The sequence below is a fragment of the Chamaea fasciata genome, unplaced genomic scaffold (genome assembly GCF_029207755.1).
Source record: "Chamaea fasciata isolate MVZ Bird 193981 ecotype frontalis unplaced genomic scaffold, bChaFas1.0.hap1 SCAF_2, whole genome shotgun sequence".
Lineage (NCBI taxonomy): Eukaryota > Metazoa > Chordata > Aves > Passeriformes > Sylviidae > Chamaea > Chamaea fasciata.
This window is the reverse complement of record NW_027094087.1, coordinates 2,568,546-2,592,374: the sequence shown is the minus strand read 5'-3', so window position 1 is coordinate 2,592,374 and position 23,829 is coordinate 2,568,546. Positions and strand designations below refer to the sequence as shown.

General features: G+C 39.8%; 1 protein-coding gene across 1 annotated transcript in view; it reads right to left on the bottom strand.

The window, feature by feature from the left end:
• The window catches only part of EPHA3 (EPH receptor A3), a 176,214-nt gene that overhangs the window by 115,617 nt on the left and 36,768 nt on the right, over positions 1–23,829 (bottom strand). The window contains exon 3 of the mRNA XM_066207743.1: positions 6,957–7,617. Within this exon, the coding sequence (XP_066063840.1) occupies positions 6,957–7,551 (595 nt within the window). The 5' untranslated portion in view covers positions 7,552–7,617. The remainder of the gene's footprint in view (positions 1–6,956; positions 7,618–23,829) is intronic.

Here is a 23,829-nt window from a genome sequence, read left to right as displayed (position 1 = left end):
GTCCCACTCTGGAACTAATAAGGGATTGTCAAATGGCTCTATAAACCCTGCCCAGTGGCAGAGAAACCAATGGGAAAAGTTCCCTGAATTCCCACTGACAATGCAATCTTTGTGCAGCTCCAAGACCGAAAAACCACCCAAGGCATGGTGAGAGAAACCTGCTGGGGATGATACTCATTATTTAGGCTTTAATCTTTCGAAAGCCTCCAAAGAAGGGAACCCACTACAGTGAAAAGGTTAAGGAAATGCCAGAAAGATCCCTCAGGATTCCCAGTGACAGAAATCCAGAGGATTCCTGCAGGAAAATCCTGCACACAAATTCAGTGGTCGTGCTCTCGAACATGTGAGTGTCAGAGAATTAAGGCAAATATTTCTGTGTTGAGAAGAGCCAGTAAATGTTCCACAAACTTGTTAAACTGGAGAGAGTCTGGGTTCCAGGCAGTGGGATGTGGTGTGTTTGAGGAGGTTTTTTGTCAGGGTTTGGAGTGGGGTGGTCATTTTGTTGCTTGAAAAGCAGATAAGGGAGGCAAGGAAAAAAATTGTCAACGCACCCCCAAAGTGACAGAACAAACACACTTAGAAAGCGGATTAAACAAACATACACCTGTATTAAGTTGCATTTTGTGAGTCATTAACATTTTTGCAAATATTTCCATTATTTCTGAGTGAACCTTTCCATTTCCCACCTGGTTTTAAATACAAAAATTCCGTTTTAAATTATCTACTCCTGCCATGTATTGACACTGTAGTACTGAACAACTCAGAGAGATGTATTGCTAAGTTTTCTAAGAACACTTAATAATTTTGGAATTTTTTTTTTTTCTCCAGGATGTGTGACAAAAGTGGTCAAAACCCCACGACATTGTGCCCAATAAATTTTGCCTTCAAAACTTGCATTTTTATATCTAGTGCTTATGATGAACAAATTGGAGAACATTTTCCAAATTTGTAACAGTCAGAAAATGTTACATAAAAAGTTGGCTGGGGATCTTTAGGAAGTATTGAACGCAACATAATTCTTCTCCCATTAAAATCATCTGGACATCTTCAACATAACTTTCGTAAGAGTTATATAAATTCTAAGCAGGAAGGTAAATCCTTCACTATTGTGCTCTGTTTATGTGCTTACAGAATATAAAGTGGATAAAAACAATGAATATTTTACAAATAAAGTGATTCATAATTTATGGCTGCTGTCATTTTAGTTTACCAGCTTGAAAGATTAGGAGTCCCTTTAAAAAGCATCTCTCCTGCTTTTTAAAATCAAAACAGTACAAACCAAAGGAATGAAAAACACACCTCAGACCTCTGCTTTAAAAAATGTGAATCCCCAGCTTTTGCAGATTTCATGTAAAAGGAAACTCTCTTGATAGCTCCATTATTATATTGCATGATCTCCATTTGATCAGTGCCTACATTTTATTAAATATAATTGCTCTTGTGCAGAGTCTGAGAGTTAAGGCCACACATTTTTTGCAGTTTAACATGTCCAAGCCACTCAATTAATTCCAAGGAAAACTCTGCAGTTGCAAAAAGCATTTGTGCCTTTTCTGTTTTCATTTGCACAAAAGTTGAGTAGTTCCTCACAGTATCTTTTTCCCTTTACATGTAAAGTCATATTTTTTTCCTATTGATCTAGAAAAGTAAAAATTAGATTTACTTATGCAGAGACAAAATGGTTATTCAAAGCATAGAGGGGGGAAAAAAAAGAAGTCTGGAGAAATGCCTTGCTTCCTTGGTATTAATGATGTTTTACATATTTTTACCTCAAGTGCAGCAGCCATTCCACTCAAAGAATTAAGCAATGTATGTGATGGCTCAGATTTAGCAGCCACAGATGGCATTCCTTTCATATCTCCAGAAACTCAGAGAGAGAAATATGATTAAGGAGATGCTCACTGCACAACTTGAAGCACTGAAAAATTTAGTGCTGGGGGAAATTTTGTGAAGTCATTTTTGCAATAACCAGGCCCAGCGGGTGAACTTAGCCTCTCCCTCCTTTACCCCTCACTCCCTTTTCTCCCATTCAATCCACCTGATTAATAGCTAAAATTAAACACATAAGGAAGAACTGGTGGGTTACATTCTTTTTCCTTCTGGTTTTGTTATAAAAAACGTATCAGTCACTCATGGTTAAAACTTACAACTTTATTACATAGCATTACATAGGAAATTTACAGTTCAGACTTACTCAATTCCAGCAACTAGAATTCAGAACTGTACCCTGAAACAACACCATGCAGAAAATGTTACTCTGTGCTTTTTGGGTCATTCTGTTCAGGCCCACCAATTTAAATTTTTCATTTGATAACCAGAGGCAGAAAATTTGGTTTTGGTCTAGAGGGTCACCTGTTGGAAACCTTCAAAAGAGCATTCAAGCTCACCCATAGTCCCTCATGTATAAACAATTGCCCACTGCACACTGGTAATTAAGTTTATTGTAATGAAAAACAACCTTCTCCGTGTCCAACTGGTCTTTCTGAAATGTGCACAAAATAACCAACAACAGAATAGAAACATTCAGGATGGAAAAGATTTCTAAGTCCAAACCAGCCAGTGAGGGATTTCCTTTATCATCTGGTCACTGCAATTTTTTAAAAAAACTCCTGAAATGAGGAGTTTTTTTCCCCTGAGGAGCCTTCTAGATCATTACAGAACGACAGACAGATTTTCTGCCATTTAACCTACATTTCCCCATTTATTTTGGTATCAATACCCCAACTAACCAACCTTCAGATAGTGAGATCTATTTCTTCTATCGTGATCAAAGTAAAACTGAGTCAAGCTTTTCCATGTACAGACCCCTCTCACCGGGCAGGTGAATGCTCCTTTTCTAAACTCAGTCTCTGGGCTGTTCCAAACTCTGAGCCGCTGTCCAATCCCTTCCTGCACTTGAAACTTAAACAGTGCACCCAAGACGCATTGCCTTTTCCATAAAAATCACATTGTTCACTTTGAATATGCACAGAGGCAGTCAAAAAGGATGAGGTATGGAGCAATTAGTCTGTCCTTTAAAAAAGAAGGAAAAGTCCAGAAAAGAGGTATTAGAGGTGAGATATTAGACATGAAAGAGATCTTGGGGTTTTTTTAATATGGAAGCTGAAAAGGGGCAGTTATTTCCTCACTACGCAGGGACATGGAAAACCTTACCCCAGTGACTAAAAGAGAGGGGTTAAACACAGCAAGAAGTTATGTTCTCCACAGAAGGCAAGATATGGCTTCATTACCATAAAAATTAAGAGACTAAAAATATAAATGAGTCAAAATATAGACAAGTTACCAAGAGACTGGTCACTGATTCCTATTGTAAGTCTTTCTTACAAAATATGTCTTTAAAAGTCAGTAGATTGCCAGAAGCTTTACCCAGGAAACCAGCCCTTTTATATAGTTTCTTATATTTTCCCTTAGTTTCCTTAGAAGGATTCCATTAGTCGCTGTCAGAGAAAGAATATTAAGACAGATCTGACCTGATCTACTCTGTCTTTTTGATATGGAACAAATTGAAAAGATGATTTTTAACTTGTTGACTGAGGAGCAGGATGGAGATTATTAGAAAGCATTAAGCTTAGGGTGTAGTTCCAGCCAGCCGGGGGATTTCCCCCTAATTAAAACACACTAAGAGAGAAGATGCCACAGAGATGTGGTTTGGTCAGAGTGGCAGGAAAATACAATTTATAAAAGACATTGTGAGGAAGAAGTCCTGTTCAACCACGAATATTAAAGTAAGATTAAATAGACAGGATCAATGTGATGCTAAAAAAGCTGCAGTGACAAACAGCCTATAGTGTATGGTATATACCATTTTAATTAACTAACACATGTATTAATTAAGGTGAAAAATTAATTAAAAGGGTGGTTTTTCCAACTTGCTCCCCTACACATCTTACTTTTTACTTGAGACAAACCCTAATCCCTCCAAAACACTGAGCAGGTGCACAAGCCTTTGCTAGAGGATGAATTAAATCTTAAGCTGTTAACCTCCAGTGTACCATTTTTGGGAAACCTCTGCTCCACACACACGCAATAAAGAGCACAAGGATGGTCACAGTGAAATTCTTTCACTGACTGACAGGTAGGGATGTCGCTGCTGTACGTGTAAAAATCAGAACAATATTCCACCCAGCAAGAACCCATCAGCCGAGCTGAGCTGGCTTTTCACAGCTTACATACCAATGCGTTGAAAAAACATGCACCAATAACAAAAAACGGTCTGAGATGATGTTGACTTTTCCTGGCTATGCAGAGAAAAAAAAAACAGTCAAGGAAACTGGTGAAATTTGTGTTATTTGGGAGGCCATGACTGTGCCTAATTCTCCCAGTACAAAGAAAAGCTGTTCTGAATGAAGTTTAAACAGGCTGATCTTATACCACTAAGGTCCTTCATTTTAATCCTCAGTAACAATCTCGCGCTAATGCAAAATGACATTGTTTATGAAAACAGCATTATGGAAACAAACAAAATCAGAAACAGTCTGAACGCAGAATCAAGCAGTGATGGACACTAAGCTCTTAAATGTTTTCAACTACTGGGGAGACAAGAACCTCTGCTTCTAATTACTCCTTCAGACTGCAACTGAAACTTACTGTTCCTAAGCTATGCCTTGATTCCAGCCCATGCCTGTAACACCATTTTGGGGGTTACATTGGTACAATCCTGATTCCACTGCTCTTCTGGTGACCACAGAAAAAAATTTTAAAAACCACATAAAAATCCATAAACACCCTAAAAGATGGAGTGAGAGAAGGAGAGAAGAAAAAGAAGAGGAAAGATGCAGGAGCAGCCTTGAGACTGAGGTCAAAACCGAACTGGTTCTCCAACTGGTTTTCCAACTCCTGCTGCGCCACCAGTGCTGGCAAATGTGAGGTTCTGAGTTCCTGCTTTTAAAGAGCCACTTCAATCACAGCACACTGAAAGAATCTGATCAATGTGACTTCCAATAAAAGACAGCAGAACATTCTACATTAAATCAGAATAAACCAGAAGGACCTTTTGCTATCGTTAACGGCTTCATCATATATAAGCCCCTTGATCAACAGTGAGTGAGGAAGAAAAAAAATAAAATAAAAGGCATGATAGGAAAAAAAAAAAAGCAAAATATAAAAACATTTTCATTCTATGGTCTGATTTTCTCTGCAGAACTCAGTAGGAGCTGCCTTGCCTGCCCCAAGCATTTGAGAACTTGTTTTTAATAAAAGTTTAGTCTGATTTACTTAGCTTTACTTTTGCTCAGTAGTAGTCTGTCACTTTCTGGAGTGCTTGTCTCTCTGTGCTCACGTGTAACTGAAACTCTAAACCAACAGCTTTCAACCATTTACAGGAACACAGGCTCTGCAGCAAGCAAGGATATACACAGTGGATAAAAGATTCACTCATGTCTTAGCATTTCCAAGTGCAGCTATAGGAGGCCCTGGATAAAGCATTTCTGAACAATAAAACATCCTCCCTTGAATTCAGCCCTTAACAGAAGAGTTTACATTGTTTTTTTTTTTTTATAAATAACAGTATCTGCCCTCAGAAAAGCATCCTCAGATCTGGCTACTCAATTTATTCAGGGGCAAAAAATTGTTTAAAATCTACTTAAAAGAAAAATCAGAGCAAGAACGCTCTTACACCTTCCCCCAGACGTTTCCCTGTCATTTTTTGAGAAAAAGTCATGGCTATGGTTTGTTGGGTCCTCAGTAGCTCCCCAGGAGTTACTTGTTTGACTTAAGTTTTGCTGTAGGGATGATTAAAAAGGAGTAGGCACTGTCCCAACCAGGTTCAGAATACTTTAAATTTCTGTTCTACACATACACACACCCCTCAGTAAACATCTCAGCTATGCTGCTTCCAACCGTGAGATTTCCAGATTTTAATTTTTACTTAGATATTTAATGAAAGACCCTTTGCCACAGCCAGCACCCTTCAGGGCACTCTGTGAAAAGATTGAATCAGCACAAAACTCCAAAATGCAGTTTTATAAAAAGCATAAAAATGTTCCCTGCTATCATCTTGGTTGATATGAAAACTAGTAAATACAATATGCATTTCTCTAAGATTTAAAAGACCGTTTCTGTAAAAAATCCAAATCCCCAGAGCACTCCTGTTCTTGGGAGCATTCACGTAGCCACAGTTTGCAGAAATCAAAAGTTTGGAGAAAACTGAGTTAAAACACATGAGTATTTCTGAATAAACTTCAACTATTAATCTTCCAAATGTATCTGCATTCAGTAATTATGCTACAGGGGCAATACCACATGTTTTTTACCAACCAATCCCAATTAATCAACACAGCTCAGTGGCAAAAGTCGTGTATCGAGACACAAAGTTTAAAAGACAAAAAAAAGACACCGAAAAAAAATTTAAAAAAAATCACTTTTTTGACACAAACATTTAAGAAAACCATTGTAAACTGGAAGAAGTCCAAGAGTGGTAAGAGGGGCTAGATTTGCTACACAACGTGGTACGAAAAATCAATTGACTCTTATCAAAGAGCAAATCACGTTATTGACACAGCTTAAACAAACCCCCATTTCCACGGCAATTTTACCACCTAATTGATTTCCCTCCAGAGCCTGGAGAAAATGCCCAACCCAGGGAGCAGGGGCACAGAACCATGGGCACAGAGGGCACCGTTACCTTGGCACACAAAGCCTCTCTCCTCGTAGCTGGAGTTGCACAAGCACTTCCAAAAAAATCACTTTTTTTGACACAAACATTTAAGAAAACCACTGTGAATTGGAAGAAGGTCCAGGAGTGGTAAGAGAGGCTAGATTTGCTACACAACGTGGTACGAAAAATCAGTTTTTTGGCTCTTACCAAATATTTTTAGCAAATCACATTATTCACGCAGCTTAAACAAACCCCCATTTCCACGGCAATTTTAGCACCTAACTGATTTCCCTCCAGAGCCTGGAGAAAATGCCCAACACAGGGAGCAGGGACACAGAACCACGGGCACGGAGGGCACCGTTACCTTGGCACGCAAAGCCTCTCTCCTCGTAGCCGGCGTTGCACAAGCACTTCCCAATGGGCACCAGCCACTCCCCCTCCGTGCTGCAGTACATCTTGGGGGGCTCCTCCTCCTTGGAGTGGTTGACACAGGAGCCCCGCACCTCCACCAGCGACTGGGAGTCCATGGGCACCGTGTCCGGGAACATGGCCAGGTTCTTGACGGTGAAAGGGCACTTCTTGAAGTAGACCCGCACGGACACCAAGGCCACGCAGGCGCCCACATCCTGGAAGGCCAGGTAGAAGCCTTTCCTGCTGATGGGCCCCACCTCACGGACCTCCGTGTTCAGCTTGAGGATCCGGTCGCCCAGGTCCATCTGGGTGAAGCTCTCGTCGGCCGCGATGGTGTCGATCTTGGTGAACTGGTGCTCCTTGAACTTGACCGAGTGGTCGTCGTCGGACTCCATGTAGTAGAGGTTGAAGGTCTCCTTGCAGGTGCCCAGCACCAGGGGGATGCTGTTGCAGTCCCTCAGGGTGAACTTGAGCTCCACGTAGATCTTCTGGGCCGAGTTGCGCGGGATCCAGTTTGTCCGCAGCCAGTTGTTCTGGCTGTGATCCATGACATTGCACACTTGGTAGGTTCTGATTGGAGTGTAATGCTCGTCAACACCACTAATCTCTTCCCACTGGATTAAAAAAATGAAAAGGGAGAAAATGTTTTAAGATTAATTATTATACCAAGAAAGATGATGTTTAGACCAAAAGCTGCGAAAAAGCAAAAATAACTTTGCTTGGACATCACGATACAATAAACAGTGAAGCCTGGTTGAACCTCCTCTTACTTTTTTCTTATTAAAGAACAGAAACATCTTAAATGAACACAGAATTCACCCCTAATAAGTCAGATTTTACCAGGTTACTTCAAGGTGGATGAAAGAAATAAGTACCTGTGATTTCCTAAACAATAAGCAGTGCTGTCCTCTCACTCACGATTCCATGTCCTTACAACAACTACACTCACCTCAAATGGAAGACATCCTCCAAGACAACACACATTTGCACTGTTAGAACCAGTTTTATTTCTAAGATTAAACAAAAAGCCCACGGCTCCAACTGAAATTCCACACAGTCACAATAAAATGTTACATTTATTCAAAGCATGACAATTGATTTTCCTTGGGATATATGTACTCCTGACAAACAATAACTCCGGAAACTGGGTTGAGCTGGACTAAGAATTACTACCAATTTACCATACCTTGATTAGTTGGTTCTTCTGTGGACTGCGTAGGCTGTGACACTGGAATGGTTTTTGAAAAACACAGGCTCATGATTTGTTTTTACAGCAGTCATCAGCTGATAGACTCTCCTGACCCAAAACATGAAGGAAGGGGCTTCCTACTTGAGAATTACTCACATACCTGTCCTACCTGGTTTCCAAAGTCACGCTTACCAAAGAGGAATATTATTTACTAATCACAGGAAAACAAAAAACAAACAAACAAACACCACAACAAAAACTGGAGAATCAAGTATGTTATCAGAAGTCACTGCCACTCCTGAGGAAGGAAGACAAAGAAGAATTTCTACCAGAAGAACATCTTCCCTCAAAACTCAAGTCGCATCAATTTCCTATTTAAGATCTCGGTCTAACAATTACTTGTTTTACATAAGCACCTTTTGTTACAGGACTTTAGTGTAGTGCAGACAGTAGGAGAGGAGAAAAAAGAACTATTCCCACTATAAAGACAACAATCGTGGTGCAGAAGTTCATACAGTTTCTTGGGTTTACAATGCATGAATATCGCAGACATATACAAAGAAAGGGAAAAAAAACCAACATTGACATATCAGAGCAGCATCTGAGAGTTCTCAGTCCCAACATACTAATTTAAGGGAGTTTTGATCTGACTAAGAGCTGGTCTGCACAATGAAAGCGTCCACACACCACTGAAGATGTGATTTTAAACCACGTTATTAAACCAGCAGATAAAAACAGTGTAAATACTCTTTCCACTAATTGAAACCAAGTTTACTGCAGTTCACTTTACAGACCTGACTATACACAAGTTTTATCTCTTCCTGACTAGCTCAACAGAGTTTAAAACCCAATCTTGGATGTGTCTACAGCGGCTGATACGCTGCAGCATGCCATAACAGAGTCTATTTCCAAAAAGAGCCAGCAGCGCAGAGACTTTTTGAGACAATATTACCACACTGGAGCTCACGGCCACTTGAGAGTTTGGCACCAGCCATCCGAGGATGAAGAGGCAGCTGGACCCTGGCTCCCAGCCTCTGCCAGCCTCCCAAAACTGAGTGAAGGGCTCTCCTCTGACAGATGTCCTTGCACAAGCACAGGCCCTGAGCCAATAATCCAACCCTGCCCCCAAGAGCTGGAATTGCCTCCAGTGAAACGGGAGGCACTGATTTATCTGCAGCTCTTACCTGGACAAATAAACACTGAGTGACAACACCTGGACGGAACTAGTCTGGATTATTTAATGAAACCAAATTTTACAGACATTTTAAGCAGCTCACACTCATTCAGAAGTCATCTAGTGATTATCATCTCCATGTAATTTCTAATCAGTTCTATTCTAAATGTCCAGTGGAAGACAGAGACAAAACCAGGAACTGGCAGAGTTTAAAACATCTCCACAGCAAGATGTTAGTTCTCTGAACAAATCTCATGGTATATTTTTTTTTTTGACATAAGTTTCTTATCCAACATGTTTACACAGACTTTTGAAGGTAGATACAGGACTTGCATAACAAAGGCAGCATCACTACTATGTTCTTCAGCCAGAAGTTTCAATTAATAACTTCATGCAATTATAATTTCAGTCATTTTCAGTGAAGATCGAACTGCCTGGAAGTCCGTGTTAGTCCACTTGCATGAACAACAAAATTTTAAATCCACCACTTAATGCTGAAGCATTGCTGAAGGGAAACGCCACTCACACACACTGGGTGCTAATTTGACTAAAACACTTTAACAGTTACAAAACTGTGGAGATTACAGCTATTTCATTAGAAAAAGATGAAAGAAGTCACCAAAACTACAGGAAGAGCATTCAAATCACAACATGTACCAGATTCAACTACATTTGAGAATTCAATTATTATTATTACGATTAAAGTTGAAAGCAAGCAGTACGTTTGCATTGCTCATACATTACGAGTCTTCCCAGCAAGCCTTTGTATTGCCATTTAAAGGGATCTTAATGACACACAGATAATAGAGAACATTGAGTTTTTTCTATTAAGTAAGGTTTCTCAAACACCTGTATTCGTACTTGTTTTAATTTTTGTTTTGCTACTTGCAATTCACGTGTTCATCTTGTTCTGTAAAGTTACAATCGTCACAAAATTTCTTTTAAAATAATAAATAGAGAGAATTTCTTATCCCAGGGAGGAAATCAGGCAGGGAAAATAATAAAACAGATGGACAGGAGAGAGAAAATACAACAAAAGCCTTGTGGGTGGTGATAAGGAGGGAGAGATCACTCACCATGGACAAAACAGACCCAACCTGGGGACACTGGTCTAATTTATTACTAATCAAATGAGATCAAGGTAGTGACAAATGAAAACTAAATCTTGGGTAGCTCTGGTCCATTGAGCATTACACTGCAGAGGTGTCCCAGCTGGAATTTCTTTCTCTCAATACTGCACAAAACTAGTGGATATTTATCAGTCTTGGCTATTGTTAGAGAGGAAATTAATAGGCAAGTCCTAAATTCTGGAATGATGAAATGACAGGACTATCCCTCCTCCAAGTCCAATAGGAATGATGAATTCAAATTTTTTTTAGGAAGATGTCCATAAAAAAGTGTCAGGGACTCTATGACAGAAGGATGTGGGGCACAATTTCTGAATTCATATTATTACACAGTATTTATATCGTATTCCCCTGATGCCTCCAGGCACTTTCAGTACTTTTGAAGCATGTCCAGAAGTGCCACAGCACCACTCCCTTCCCAGCGTGTAATTTGGCTTTTGGAAAATGTTCTTTTGTTTGCTTTTCACTTTTTAAAATCTATTTTTGCATGCTGTTAATGGCAGGAAACAAGAGATTGCTTTCAGTGGTGTAGAAAAATCTCCAGAACCCCAGTGAGAGGGTCTAACTCATGTCTCTGAGTGACAAAATTGGGCCAAAAAGGATTTTCTTATCCAAGATCTGGCACTGGGCTGGACTCATGGCTTTGGTTTATTTCTTGCAATTCCTTCACAAAAGGAAATGTACAGAAGTGAATGTGGGATGTTTCTAGGATGTCATGAGCAGTCTCAAGGACAAGCTCCCTCTCAATGTGGGAATCTAGGACATGAATGATCTCAATTCTTTCATCCTGCCTGTGACATCACTTTTTGTGTGTTTTTATCCATCATAATAAGAAAAAACCAACTCTGAATTACAGTAAGAAACAGAGGGATATTTTGTGATTTACAATACAACACATATGCAACTGTGTGATTGCAAGAAAAAACCCCATTTTTTCTGTCAGCAGCACATTGCTGTAAAGCTCTTAAAGTACCAAGCATAAAATTCCAACTTCAGATGAGCATTAAAATAATTCAAGTCTAAATAAAAAACAAACAAACAAATAAAAACCTAACCTCCCCACATACTGTTTAAAAGCTTAACTAAAAAGTAGCACAGGACACAAGAGCCCTGAAAGGTTGCTATTAGCAAAAACCCTGTAATGACCATATTACAGGGGAAGGCATTCCAGGGCAGCTCGTCATGAAAACTTTCCTCATAACATCACCAAAGATGATGATTCAAGGCCCATAAATACCAACCAGCTGAGATCAGAGGACAGAAAATGATCGGATTTGGGATTTTAAGAAAGTTTAGAAGTACCATTTTTTTTTTCTACATTTGAAATCCAAAAATCAATGAAATTACCTCATGCCACTGGCTCAAGCCAGAGTTTTTTTAGTTTGTTCTAAGTTGTAAAGGAAAGAATAAGTCGCATTGAAGGAGTTTTCTGATTAAGTTATACACACAGTGAAGTTATCATTTCCATCACAAAAGCCTTCATAAGACACAAACTTGGGTACACTCATAGCTTCAACCTAAAACTTGGGGTTCTTCTCAGCTAAGCAAAACAGTTTCAGAATTACAACCAAGACAAAATATTAATATCTTGTCTGCTGAGTGCTCGGGTGAGATGAGAAACACATTAAGAGTATCCAGATACTAAACTTTCCCAGAAAAACCTGAGGTCTTGCATTTTACCATACAACTAGCCCCAGATCTATCCCAAATTATCCAAACCAGTCAGATCTGTGCTCCGTGCAGTTATGCTTCTGAGCTTTTAAAGAACTGTGAAGTAAAATAAAATAAATATTGTAATAAATAACTCTTACAGAAGCAAAGCACACATAAACAATATTGAGAAAGCAAGAGCACACACCTGATCATGGGAATACTAAACTAATAATTAAACCAAAATGCAGAAAGACAAGCAAAGGCATCTTTTTTCCTCCCATCTCTAACTGGCAGACAATTGAGTATTTCATCATCAGATCTGTAAGGACAGCTGATTCTCACCCTTCAGCAGGCAAAAGCCTCTTAATCACAGTGAGGTAAAAAGGTCACCACAAAGAGGAAAACATCTGACTTCCTAACAGACATCTGAATTCAGCATTCAAACACTCCTCCAGAGCTTGGACAAGCAAAGCATTTACAGATTCATCTTCTTTTTTTTTCTTTCTTTTTTTTTTTCCTAGGCTATCTATCTCCTGGAGAAGCAGGTTTCAATCTTATTTATCTCACGGGTTAAGCAGATTCTCTGGGAAGTTCTCAACGCCACAGCCCCCATGGTTGAAATCTGTGCTGAACACTAATTTTTATAAAAGCACCTTTCTCCACAAGCATTGAATAAACTAGGTAAGATTCAGCCTTTAAGTGTTGCTGTTTCAGAGATAAAACTTTACCCAAGATAAACTTCTCACACAAGGCTGTGGATGTGGCAATCTGGTGAAAAAAAAAAAAAAAGTGTCTTCAAATAATTATAATCAGAAGTTATTTCACACAATGTTAAACATGACACTTAGCTCATAAAAATCAGCTCCTGTAAATATTTTCAATAATAACACAAATAAAAAGTATCAGGTTGCCCAGCACCATCCTCTGCTTCACCTCAAGCTCTACCTAGCACCTAAAACTGGAGGTGATGGCAAACTTTTACAAAGAAATAATCAGGACACAGTCAATCGAAAGTGGCAAGAATCCACTTCTCCAAACTGTTTGCTGGCTACCTAACTTTATGCCTCAGTTTTCTAACAAATAGATTCGGAACAAATTAATAGTGGGGCAATGGTTTCTGTCCCTATTTTATTTATTTCTTGCACCATAACAATGATGCCTTCATTAAAAAAAAAAAGAAAAAAAAATGAGCAAATGCTTTCAGAAGCATCAGCAAGCAGGATTTTTAAAAAATGAAAGCATTACTTAAATGGGAAAACAGCACCACAACAGAGAAAGTGAAAAACATCCGTGGCACAAGAACACTTAAAAATTCACATTTGAAAGGCCCCTGCAGTTTGTTGTTTTGCGTTTGCCAGCAAAACACATAAACAAAAAAAAAGTATTTACATCAAAATGCACAAAACAGGTGCATAATATAGCATTTCCCTGCTAGCCCGTCTTTCAGAACAATGTGTTTTTACACAATGGCATTTCCTAGAGAAATCCCAAGCCGCTCCACGTTCTCCTATTGTCATTAACACAACGCTCAATGTACAGTGATATTCAGTAGTGTTGTGCTGAGAGTAACTGTAAAAAGCACCAGCTGGCTGTATTAGAAATGGCATCCTTCCAGGTCTCAAATGTCTTATTTATATACAATGGAATCCTTCCAGCTGTTTAATATTTAGGGCTAATAAATATAATTGGCAGTACTACTGCACAAGGGCAAGGAACACAAATACATATAAAACTACTTCCCTACAGAAAATCTCATTTGTTCTTAGATGATTAAACCAAAAAGGGATACAGAGTTCGGAGCAAATTTTACACAGCAGACTTTTTTTTTTTCTTCTTCTTCTTTAATCCAAACAATATTTGCTTGTTTTCTAGAGTGCAAAACTGAACAGGAAAAAAAAAAAAAAAGAAAAGGAAACCAGGCATCCTTACCCCAGCTGCTCCTGGAGCAATGTGTCCTTCAACCATTGCCTTGCACGGGTCATGAATAAAGATAAATTGGCAAGGTAGAAAGATAAGAAACAGCAATGCTGGATCCAGAAAAGAGTCCCACCACACCAGCCAGTCCAGAGGTGAGACTTAATCCCAATTTTGTGTGGGACAACTTTACCCCTCAGGAGCAGATTAACCCCAAACTGAGCACAACTGTTATGGGTTAACACAGTTTGGTTTTTAGTTAAAGAGCAATGGAAATGTAAGAGCTGCCCTGTGGACATGCTGTAAAGTTTGTGCCCCCACTTCCAGCTTTGCAGCAGATTTGATGATTGATGGCAAAGCCACCACAGCGTTACCAAAGTGACCCTGAATGCAGCAGTATCCCTCCAGCTCCAGAGGGTCACCAATTCTAAGGAAAAACTCCAGCATCCCTGGCTTCCAACACAGCAAAACCTTTAAGATTTCAACACCGGATGTAAATCCTGCACATAGAGGCAAGAACTGTGACTCTGCCCCTTCTGAAAGGCCTCGATTCCACGGAAATCTTCTCATCCCTGGCAGAAGCCAGATGGGGAGCTAATCTGGAAATGGAAACCTTTAATTTGGGTGAGTGGCACATGGCTAACGCTTGGTAACTTCAGGTGAGGCAACCATTTAATTTGAAAACTCAAACAACTTCCATGACAGCTGGAGCCCACAAGCAGTCCCATAAAAGGCTGCTCAGAGTAATTACCATAATTTAAAGGTATTTGGGTTGTTTTGGCTTTAACTTTGTTCATGTGGCAATGTTCTCTTTTTATATCCTTTAGCTGGGCAGTTACACACTCACATATCCCCATATTTCCATCTTTAAAATCATTCCTTAATAATAACTTGTAGAGGCTTCCTTTTCATTCATTACTTCATGCTTTCATTGAAAACTGCATTCTTCACTAGAGGTATTTAAATTACACTATGATAGTCTTCTAAGTTGTCAATAAAACACATTTTTCCTCCTGAGACTGCCTTTTTATTCCTGTAGAAGGCAACACACCTTAAGGAAAACAGCATCTGAAATCCCGTCTCAGCCATCGTACCTCCCCTTTAATGAGGACAAGTCAAAAATAATCATGAATATACCTGAAAAGCATAATATTCATATTGTTTCCTCCAATCCCTTGCTTGGGAAACGCTGCCAAAAAAAGGCAATAAATAAAAATAGCACACGTACTACTTTTTAAATATAGCTATCGTATAGGGTCTTGAAAATTAAGCACATGCTAAAATCAGACAAGAGGCATTGTGCTTAAAAGGGTAAGTTAAAAATACCTCCGAAAAGGTGATTATTCTTTTGTCAGCTGCTGAGTCAAAAGAGAAATGGTAATTATTATATTTTTTACTGTAACTCTATGGAAATTAATTGCCTCGCCCTACAATTAGGAAAAGTTAGTTCCGTACACGTATTTCCAGTTGTTCTAATTGAAAAATATGTTTAATACAGGAACTCATATTTCATTGGCATTTCATATTTTCTAAAGATAAATTTGTTTCAGTTGAACAAGAAGAAAGTAATTAGACTGGGAATTCTGGAGGTAGTCCAGATATCTTCTCAACCTCTGGCTGATACCCTCTTGATTTCTCGAGGCTCTAAAACATTATTAAACAATTCCTTTTCCTGTGTCAGGCTAGGGATGAAAGAAGAACTCTAATTTAATATGAGATAAATAAACAGAAGTAACTCAACCAGGATTTGAACCAGATTCTTGAGGAGCAATGAGCTGATTTTCAATTCTATCGTGTAGCAGTGAATTGGAGATACATTGTTTTCTAAAAATTCTGTTTGTTACTTGATAAATTGTACACACTGGGAACTACGAAAGAGTATGCCACAAAACTGTAGTTTTACCTTTAGAAATAAACGAACAAAAAATCAACCAACCATAAAAAACCCCAAAGAGTTAATCATACTTTTACAGCTTTCAGGTTCATTCAATTGCAATCTTGCGTAAACAGATGCTCATTAGATAAAACAAGCTGACAAACACACAAACAAACACCTGAAAAAAATAAAAAAAAACAGTCACAGGTCATGGAAAGCCCGAGGAAGAGCCAAATGTCTCTTGGAATAAGATACATCCAATATTAAAAGGCATTGTCATATTTTAGAGAAGGCTCACAAAGAACCTCAAATTCACATCTCATTAAATAGGTGTCTCTGTGCACTTGCTCCGTGGGAGGTGAGAGACATCAACAGGAACAGAAAGTCCTGACCTACAATCCTACTCACCTAATTCCTCCATCAGGCCTTGCACGTAAATATCAGGCTGAAATTTCATTTTCTAGCTTACTATGGTACAGTGGAGCACAAAGTGCTTCCAGAAATCCACCACACTAATTATTATCAGTGGTATCAGTAGCTTAATGCAGAGATTAAACATGGTTCAGAGAATTACCCTAAAGAGTTCATGCCAAAAACACTTCCATATATTTCTTTTATTTACTCAACTTCATTTCTTAGTCATAGTGTTGGATATAAACACACTCAATAGTACTGCACTGCAAGTTTTGTATTTAAACACTCAAAATTGCCTCGCTTCTAAGGGTCCTGTGGTTTAAAAACAGAAAGTTAAGCTTGCTCTGCTCTCAGTGAGACACTGATTACATGCACGTGAAAAGCTCAAAATCAAAACAACTGCACAGGAGAGAGGTTTGTTATTTTTTAACACAAAACACACTAAATATAAATGGAAGCCCGCTGGGAATGTGCATCAATAAATGTGTGTTTGACTCGGTTCTCTGCTTTTGGGACTGCAGAGAGAGAGAAAAAAAAAATAAAATCAGACAAGGATTCCAGTGTTCTGTTTATTTTGCTGAATTGTGGCTCCAGAGGTGGAAGTTTACACAGAACCAGAAAACAACGAGCCCCTGTATTTGCCATCCAGGTAGCCTTGCAGAAGTAACCACACGGTCCTTCTTCCAGGATGTCCTGACAATGATCTCCACAGGAATGGGTGAATCACAACCCAAAGGAGCACAGACAAACCAACCTTCACCCTATCTCTGGTCTGTTCCTGCCCCAAGGTCAGGGACTGTGTCAAATTATTTATGTCTCTGATAAAGACTCAATTTCAAGACTCTGAGACAAGGCTGTCACAGCCTTTCTGGGTGAATTAAGTCTCTGAAGTCCCACAAACCAGAGATAAAATTTCCATTTTAATATACTTGGTTAGAAAAGCCACCCATGTGTATGCAACACACTTCCAGATCTTCAGCTTCAGGGCCCACGTTGTGACAGTGAAGTTCAAAGCCCACAAAGAACCTGAGCTGTCAGGAATCCTCCCCATTGCTGCAATCAGGATTCCCCCCTAGAAGATGGATGGGACCTAGTGAGAAACCCAGGACATGAAAAAACACTTGGAATGTGCTTCAAGCCACAGGAAACGGGGAAAATCGAGTGTCACTGCTGATTTATAGCCCATGAAACACAGCCAGTAACACAGATTCACTGATAGGCAATGAAGTGCAGAAGTGCATTGCAGAGTTGTTTCATACTCTCATGTCCCAGAGCCAACATCCCAACTGAGAATGTTTTGGGAGATGAGAACTCCAGCTTGAACTGAACCCACAGGCCACTTAGAGCAGCAGAAAAAGAGATGGAGAACATGGGAAGCTGACAACCCTAACAAGGGAAGTTCCATTTTTGAAAAGATGCTGAACAAAACTATTGCTGATAAACCTCAGTGGTGCTGCATCCAAAAGCAAAGGAGTGAGGCAAACAAATAAACCATTAAATGAACGTTATCTTTGACACCACCAAGCCTCATATTCCATATACCAGAATTCCAAGTGCAAAGACTAACATTTCTGTCATGAAAGCAGCAATTTGTCCCCCAAACATACCGAAATTGCAAATTTGTTTCCGTTTCAATTGTCAGGGAAAACAAACACACCAAAACCCAAACAAACTAAAAAACCCATAACATACCTTTGAACTCACTCGAGTATTTCATGCAGGTGATGCTAAATACACACTCTATGCCCAGGAGTTTTATAATTTATGCATTAAACGTTCTGGAATATTCCAGTCTGCTAATTTTAGATGCAATATTATTTGCTGCTAAATGAGAAATTGTGTCTACTGTAATTACACTGCACTCCATAAATAAGAACGTTTCCAATAAAAAAAATCATTTTTTGCCATTATTGATAAGACAGCAATTATTTACTTAAATTGAATACAAAAAGTCAGTGAAAAACCTGAAAAATCACATTTCACATGCCTAGATATAATTTAAACACATTCAACATTTCATTCACTATATACAGGGATTTGGGAAAGAAAATAATAAAATACTATTTAAATGCCTACTGATACCACAGCTTTAGAAGAAATTGCTTAGACTTAGAACTTCTGCTAAATACAATTATGTGGGCAGAGTCCAAGAAGTTAAAAATATAAGAACTAATTTTTTTTAATAATAAGACACAACTTTTTGTTATAAAGGCAATACTCTATATACAACATATACTTATTTTGTATTATAATTTCTGTCTTTAATTTAAGCAGTTTTGACCTCTATAAAAAATATTTCTCGTTCTCAAAAGGCAAGGATATTTTTCCAAGTAGAAAGAAAACAAAAATACAGCTTTTAGGGAAATATAAAGCAGGAAAAAAAAAAGTTTAAAGTATCAGATACATCAGAGGGAGAGGAAAAGTAGGGACAAAATGACGTGAGACTTCCAAGACCAGGAAATAAGAGGATAGTGAGACAAGCAAGAACTGAATAAAACTGCTCCTGCAATCAGAAAAAGGAATAAAAAATTACCCAGAATCCAATATAAAAGTGGTTATGATTCAGAAACTATTGTGGACAACTGAGTCAAGGAAAGAAAGAAATTCAATCAAGTGAGAGACGTAGATACAAAGAAAGAATGGAAAAAGCCGGCACTGTAAACATTAAGGTGTGTACCAGAACTATTTCCTTGGAAATGTGGGGAAGAACCAGAAATATCGAGGTCTGGATCAGCAAGTAGATATAGCAGAGGCCAAACAAAGAGAAAGACAGAGAGAGAGAGAGAAAGAGGGGAAAATTCCTGCAGCTTTCCAGAAGCTAGGAAGGCAACTCCTAATTAAATCAGAAGGCTGTGAAGGTGACAGGATATAGAGGCAACATCATCATGCCGGAGCCAAGCTGCAGCCTGACGACAGCACACTGGATTCCTCCACAGGCAGAGCACGACAATTTAAGTAAGAGTGACAATTTGCAACATTCAAGATGGGACATTTTGGATACGAGCTTGTCTTTCTCAAGATGGTCCAATACGATGTTCTAAAGCACAAATTAAAATCCACCGCCCTTAAGAAACAACTACTGTCTGGGTAGGGCAAATTAAAACAGCACAAACAAAATACTTGGCTGAAATACCCTCTCTGATGTCTTTTTCTTGCGAAGAGTACAGAAATGTGCATCTGACCTCTAAGCACCACACAGAAGACCGAACTTGCACAGAAAGGGAAGTCGTGGCCCGACAATAGCTTAATTGCTGATTCTGCTCTGTCCTACTCCTTCTCTTCTGCTCCCTGCAGCAGCTTTAAAGTGCCCGTACTGGGAGCTGATACCAGGAAAAAAAAATCCATCTGCATGTCAAAAACGAACTAAAAATACCAAAAATACCAAAAAATTTTGGGTGGCAAAAACACACTAAAAACAGAGCAAAGGGAAACAAGCCACCCAAACAAACAGCCTCAGGTACAGAAACAGCAGTGGCTGCTGTGATCAACAATCATGAAGTGTTAATGCCAGCTCCAAGGCTGGGACAGGAAGAGAGGGATGGGGAGCAGGGAAATCCTGAGGAACCAGAGTCTGCTCTGCCTCCATCCCTGTGAAGATACCTGAAAAAGGAATCCTGGGAATTTACTTCCAAGCACACAAAGGATGACAAAACCATTAGGAAGAAGAGTCAGCACAGTTTCACCACTTTCTCCCATAACATGCTGACAGAGAATCTGCTAAAACACAGACAAGCTGAGCAGACAGGGAGATGAACTGAAACTCCACAGCCAAGTTCAGAAGGTTGTGATCACAAAATCTGGCTCCTGGAGGCACCCCAAGAGCCCAGTCCTGTTCAACATCCTCACCCATGGTCCGGGTGATGGGGCTGAGACACCCTGAGCAGTCTGCTGGCGACACAAAGCTGGGAGGGGTGGCCAATATGCCAGAGGGTCGTGCCGCTGCTCAGGGGGACCTGGACAGGCTGGAGAAAGGGGCTCAGAGGAACTGCAAGAGGTTCAGCAAGGCAAAGTCCTGAAGTGTGGGAGGAACAGCACACTCAGAACAACACAGAAACACTCAGAACTTTTCCTTGGCAAAACTGGATTCCTGTGCCACATCATCAACTCACCAAACAAAAGATGATCACTTCGGTGAAGAGACATCTAAGGACGCATAACTGCTGTCTTTCCAGCCTGCTTCCCCTCCCAGAGCAGAGGGGGATCACTCAATACACCGCAGCAAGGAGCGGCAGCACATCCAGCGCTGCTGCTTTGCTGCATAATTTACAGGCACCGCGCTGTGATTCTCAGGAGAGCACCCCGTGTCTGGCACCAACCATTCGACCATGCCGGTGAAATTGTCCATCTCAGCAGCAAGCGCAGCAGAGCCAATGCTGCCCCGCAGGTGATTTAAGGTTAAATCAGGAAGCCCGGTAGCTGCACTCGGCAGCGTCGGTGCCTGCACGCAGGTCACGGAGTGGCTCCTTTAAATTATGATGAGAGAACTCCCTTTCCAGCCAAGCATGAGAAAGCAGAGGGTGCCCCGAATACCTGTGCAAGGCCTTTTGTTCCGACATAAAAGCACTTTCCCAGACACCTTCTGTGATTCCTCGGCCCCGACCAAGACGTTCTGCTCCTCGAGCCTGTACCCTAAGGGCCCTGTCTGCTCCATCAGCATCAGCAGCGGAGAAAAGTTGAAACAAAGAACATTCAGCGGAAAGCTTTTCCACTGGCTTTCACTGGCTAAGAAACAAAAAATCAAAGGAAAGGGAAAAAAAATAGGGAAAAAAAATTAGGGAAAAAAATAAATTCGGGGAGGTTCTGTGTCTTACACCCAGAAAGGAAAATATTAAATACAGCACAATGTTAAACACCTATACAAAAACCCCTGAGATGCAGGAAGCTGTACCAGTTTTAAGTTAACCTGTCTCCTCCATCAGCAGGGAAGGCATCCTCACTCCACTGCAGGAACACCATTTCTGTTACTTATTTCCAGGCTACACTTAGCAGCCACTTACTGAAATAATGTTAATTCAATCATGACAGCAATTCTGGGGTGTGTGTGCACATTGTGTGATCCAAGGAGGGATCAAACAAACCCATGTCACAGAAACCGCCTAAAATCCACGCAAGTGTTTCTGGTTTACGATCACAAAATACAGCACTAACTTAAAATTGAAGATTTAGGTAGCATTCAAATTATTTAGGATGCATTAAATGACAAATAAACTGAGAGTTACAAAATAAAGGCAGATTAGCTGTGGAAAAAGGAAGAGCTCTCAGAAATATCTACCCCACAAAGTAGGTCACCTGAAGAGGGGGAAAAAAAAAAAAAAAAAGAAGTTTAATGTTCCTCAAAGTGAGGTAATGGCACTTTTTTTTTTTGTAACAGACAAGTTCAGGAAAGTATTTTTACTGCTCCCTTTATTAGCTGAAAAGTGGTAGTACTGAGAAGGACCATTTCCATTGTGAAAGGCATAATAGGAATCTGTGAGAATGACTCATCTCTGCCCATAAAAAGTTTTGTTTGAATGGTAGATGCTATTTTGTAACACAGATTTGAGAGAGAGGCCCCCATGCCTCCCCACAGTGAATTATCACAGCAGAAAGAACACAACATTTCTCAAAACAGAAGTTCATGTTTGATCAGACTAAACAGTATCTGTAATGTCCTGGTTTAAAATAACTACAAATCAGAGCATTCAAGTGGGCTTTTCTGTAACACTCGAATACAAATGTCTGAGCACACAAAAGGACTGAGTCATCCTTTAATGACATTATTTTCTGAAAATAGAGACCTTGGCTGAGAAAAGGGCAACCAAAACTACACAGAAATTCCGGCCTTTGCCTGAAGTAGTGGAGAAAAGTTGAAACGAAGTGTCATGATAACATTTAGAGGAAAGCATTGTTGGCTTCAGGGAAAAAAATAAATTTGGGGAGGTTCTGTGTCTTACCCCCAAAAAGGAAAATATTAAATACAGCACAATGTTAAACACCTACACAAAAACCCCTGAGATGCAGGAAGCTGTACCAGTTTTAAGTTAACCTGTGCAATTTTTTGGTTTTACTTAGCCAGAAAGTTTCAAACAATCCCAACTCTTACTCTTTTCCTGCAGGAGTACAGTACATTATTCAGCAGTCATTTTAAAAAAATTTAAAAATGTGTTGATCCTCCTGAAAGTCGGTAACTGAGCACAGCACATTGTAACATAATGCAGGAAATAAGCAAAGAAACATTCCCTATGCTAATTTCGTCTCAGCCCACTCTCACTGTCCCATTTCTTTTCCAATGTGGAAGAACTGGTTTCCTCAAAAGTAACTTCTTGTGGTATTCTGTTGGGTTTGTCTTTGCTTTTTTTTCTGCTTGGTTGCCCCCTTTTTTTTTTTTTAAGGGGAGCAGTGTTGGACAAGCACAACCACCCAGCAGCTCCCAGGTGATGGGAACCATTTTCCTGCTCCATTCTTGGATAGCAAAGCCCCTTCGAGTCCACTCTGCACAAACAGACCCCTAACAGCCCTGCAATTATCAGCAATTTCAATCAAGTCACCAAAGGCAAGGTTAACTCGGAGAAAAAGAAAGCATGGCAACTAATTAACGTGTCAAAGTTGTATTCTCTGTTCTGTTAAGGAAACTTTAGGAAGGACACAGGAGTGATTTTTGTTGTCCAGGCTTGAGGATCAGCACTGAGTTGGATTAAATAATTTCCATTTTATTTACCTGGGTGCCAACAGCACCTGAATGGCTCTGCCAGTGTCCCCTCCTGCCCAGCAGGAAATTTGGCCATGGAAACTCAAAAGAGCTGAGGATGGGCAACCCCAGAAGGAGCTCCTGGCACAGCACTGAACAGGAGGGAGACCGGATGAACGACCTGTTTTTTCTGCTTAAAGTCATATGAAAACATTAAAAAACACCCAAAAACCTCACTGCAAAAGCCCCCCCACAAAAACAACCAAAAAAACCCCACAAACCACCAAACCAAAAAACCAAACAAACAATGCAGAAAACAAAAAAGCCAAACCAAAACGAAATCTAATCCCCCCACACACACCCCACCCTCTGTGCAAATGTTGGAATGCACAAGGAGATAACCTTTGAGGCAGCTATTATCATGCTCAGTCCATAGACTGACTGTGACAGCTTCAGATACTAACAATAAATAAGTTTATCCACTACAAAGAACATGTTCTTCTCCTCAAAAAAGCTGCTTATTTGCACCCTGCGTCCATCTGGGAAAAACCAGTACATTGTTCAATCCTGCTGCCTCAGAGAAATTATCATTTTCAGTTTGCTTTTTATGGGAAAGGAGTACACTGCAAAACAACAACAAAAGAAAAATTTAAAAAGCAGTAACTCCAAATTACATGAAAATCTACCACAAAGTATTTTCCCATCGTAAAACAAAACCCACATGAAATACTGTTCAAAAACATACAAAAACAACCAAACAAACATTCTTCCTCTTCTTACTCATCGTAAGAGCACTCACTTCTTTACCTCAG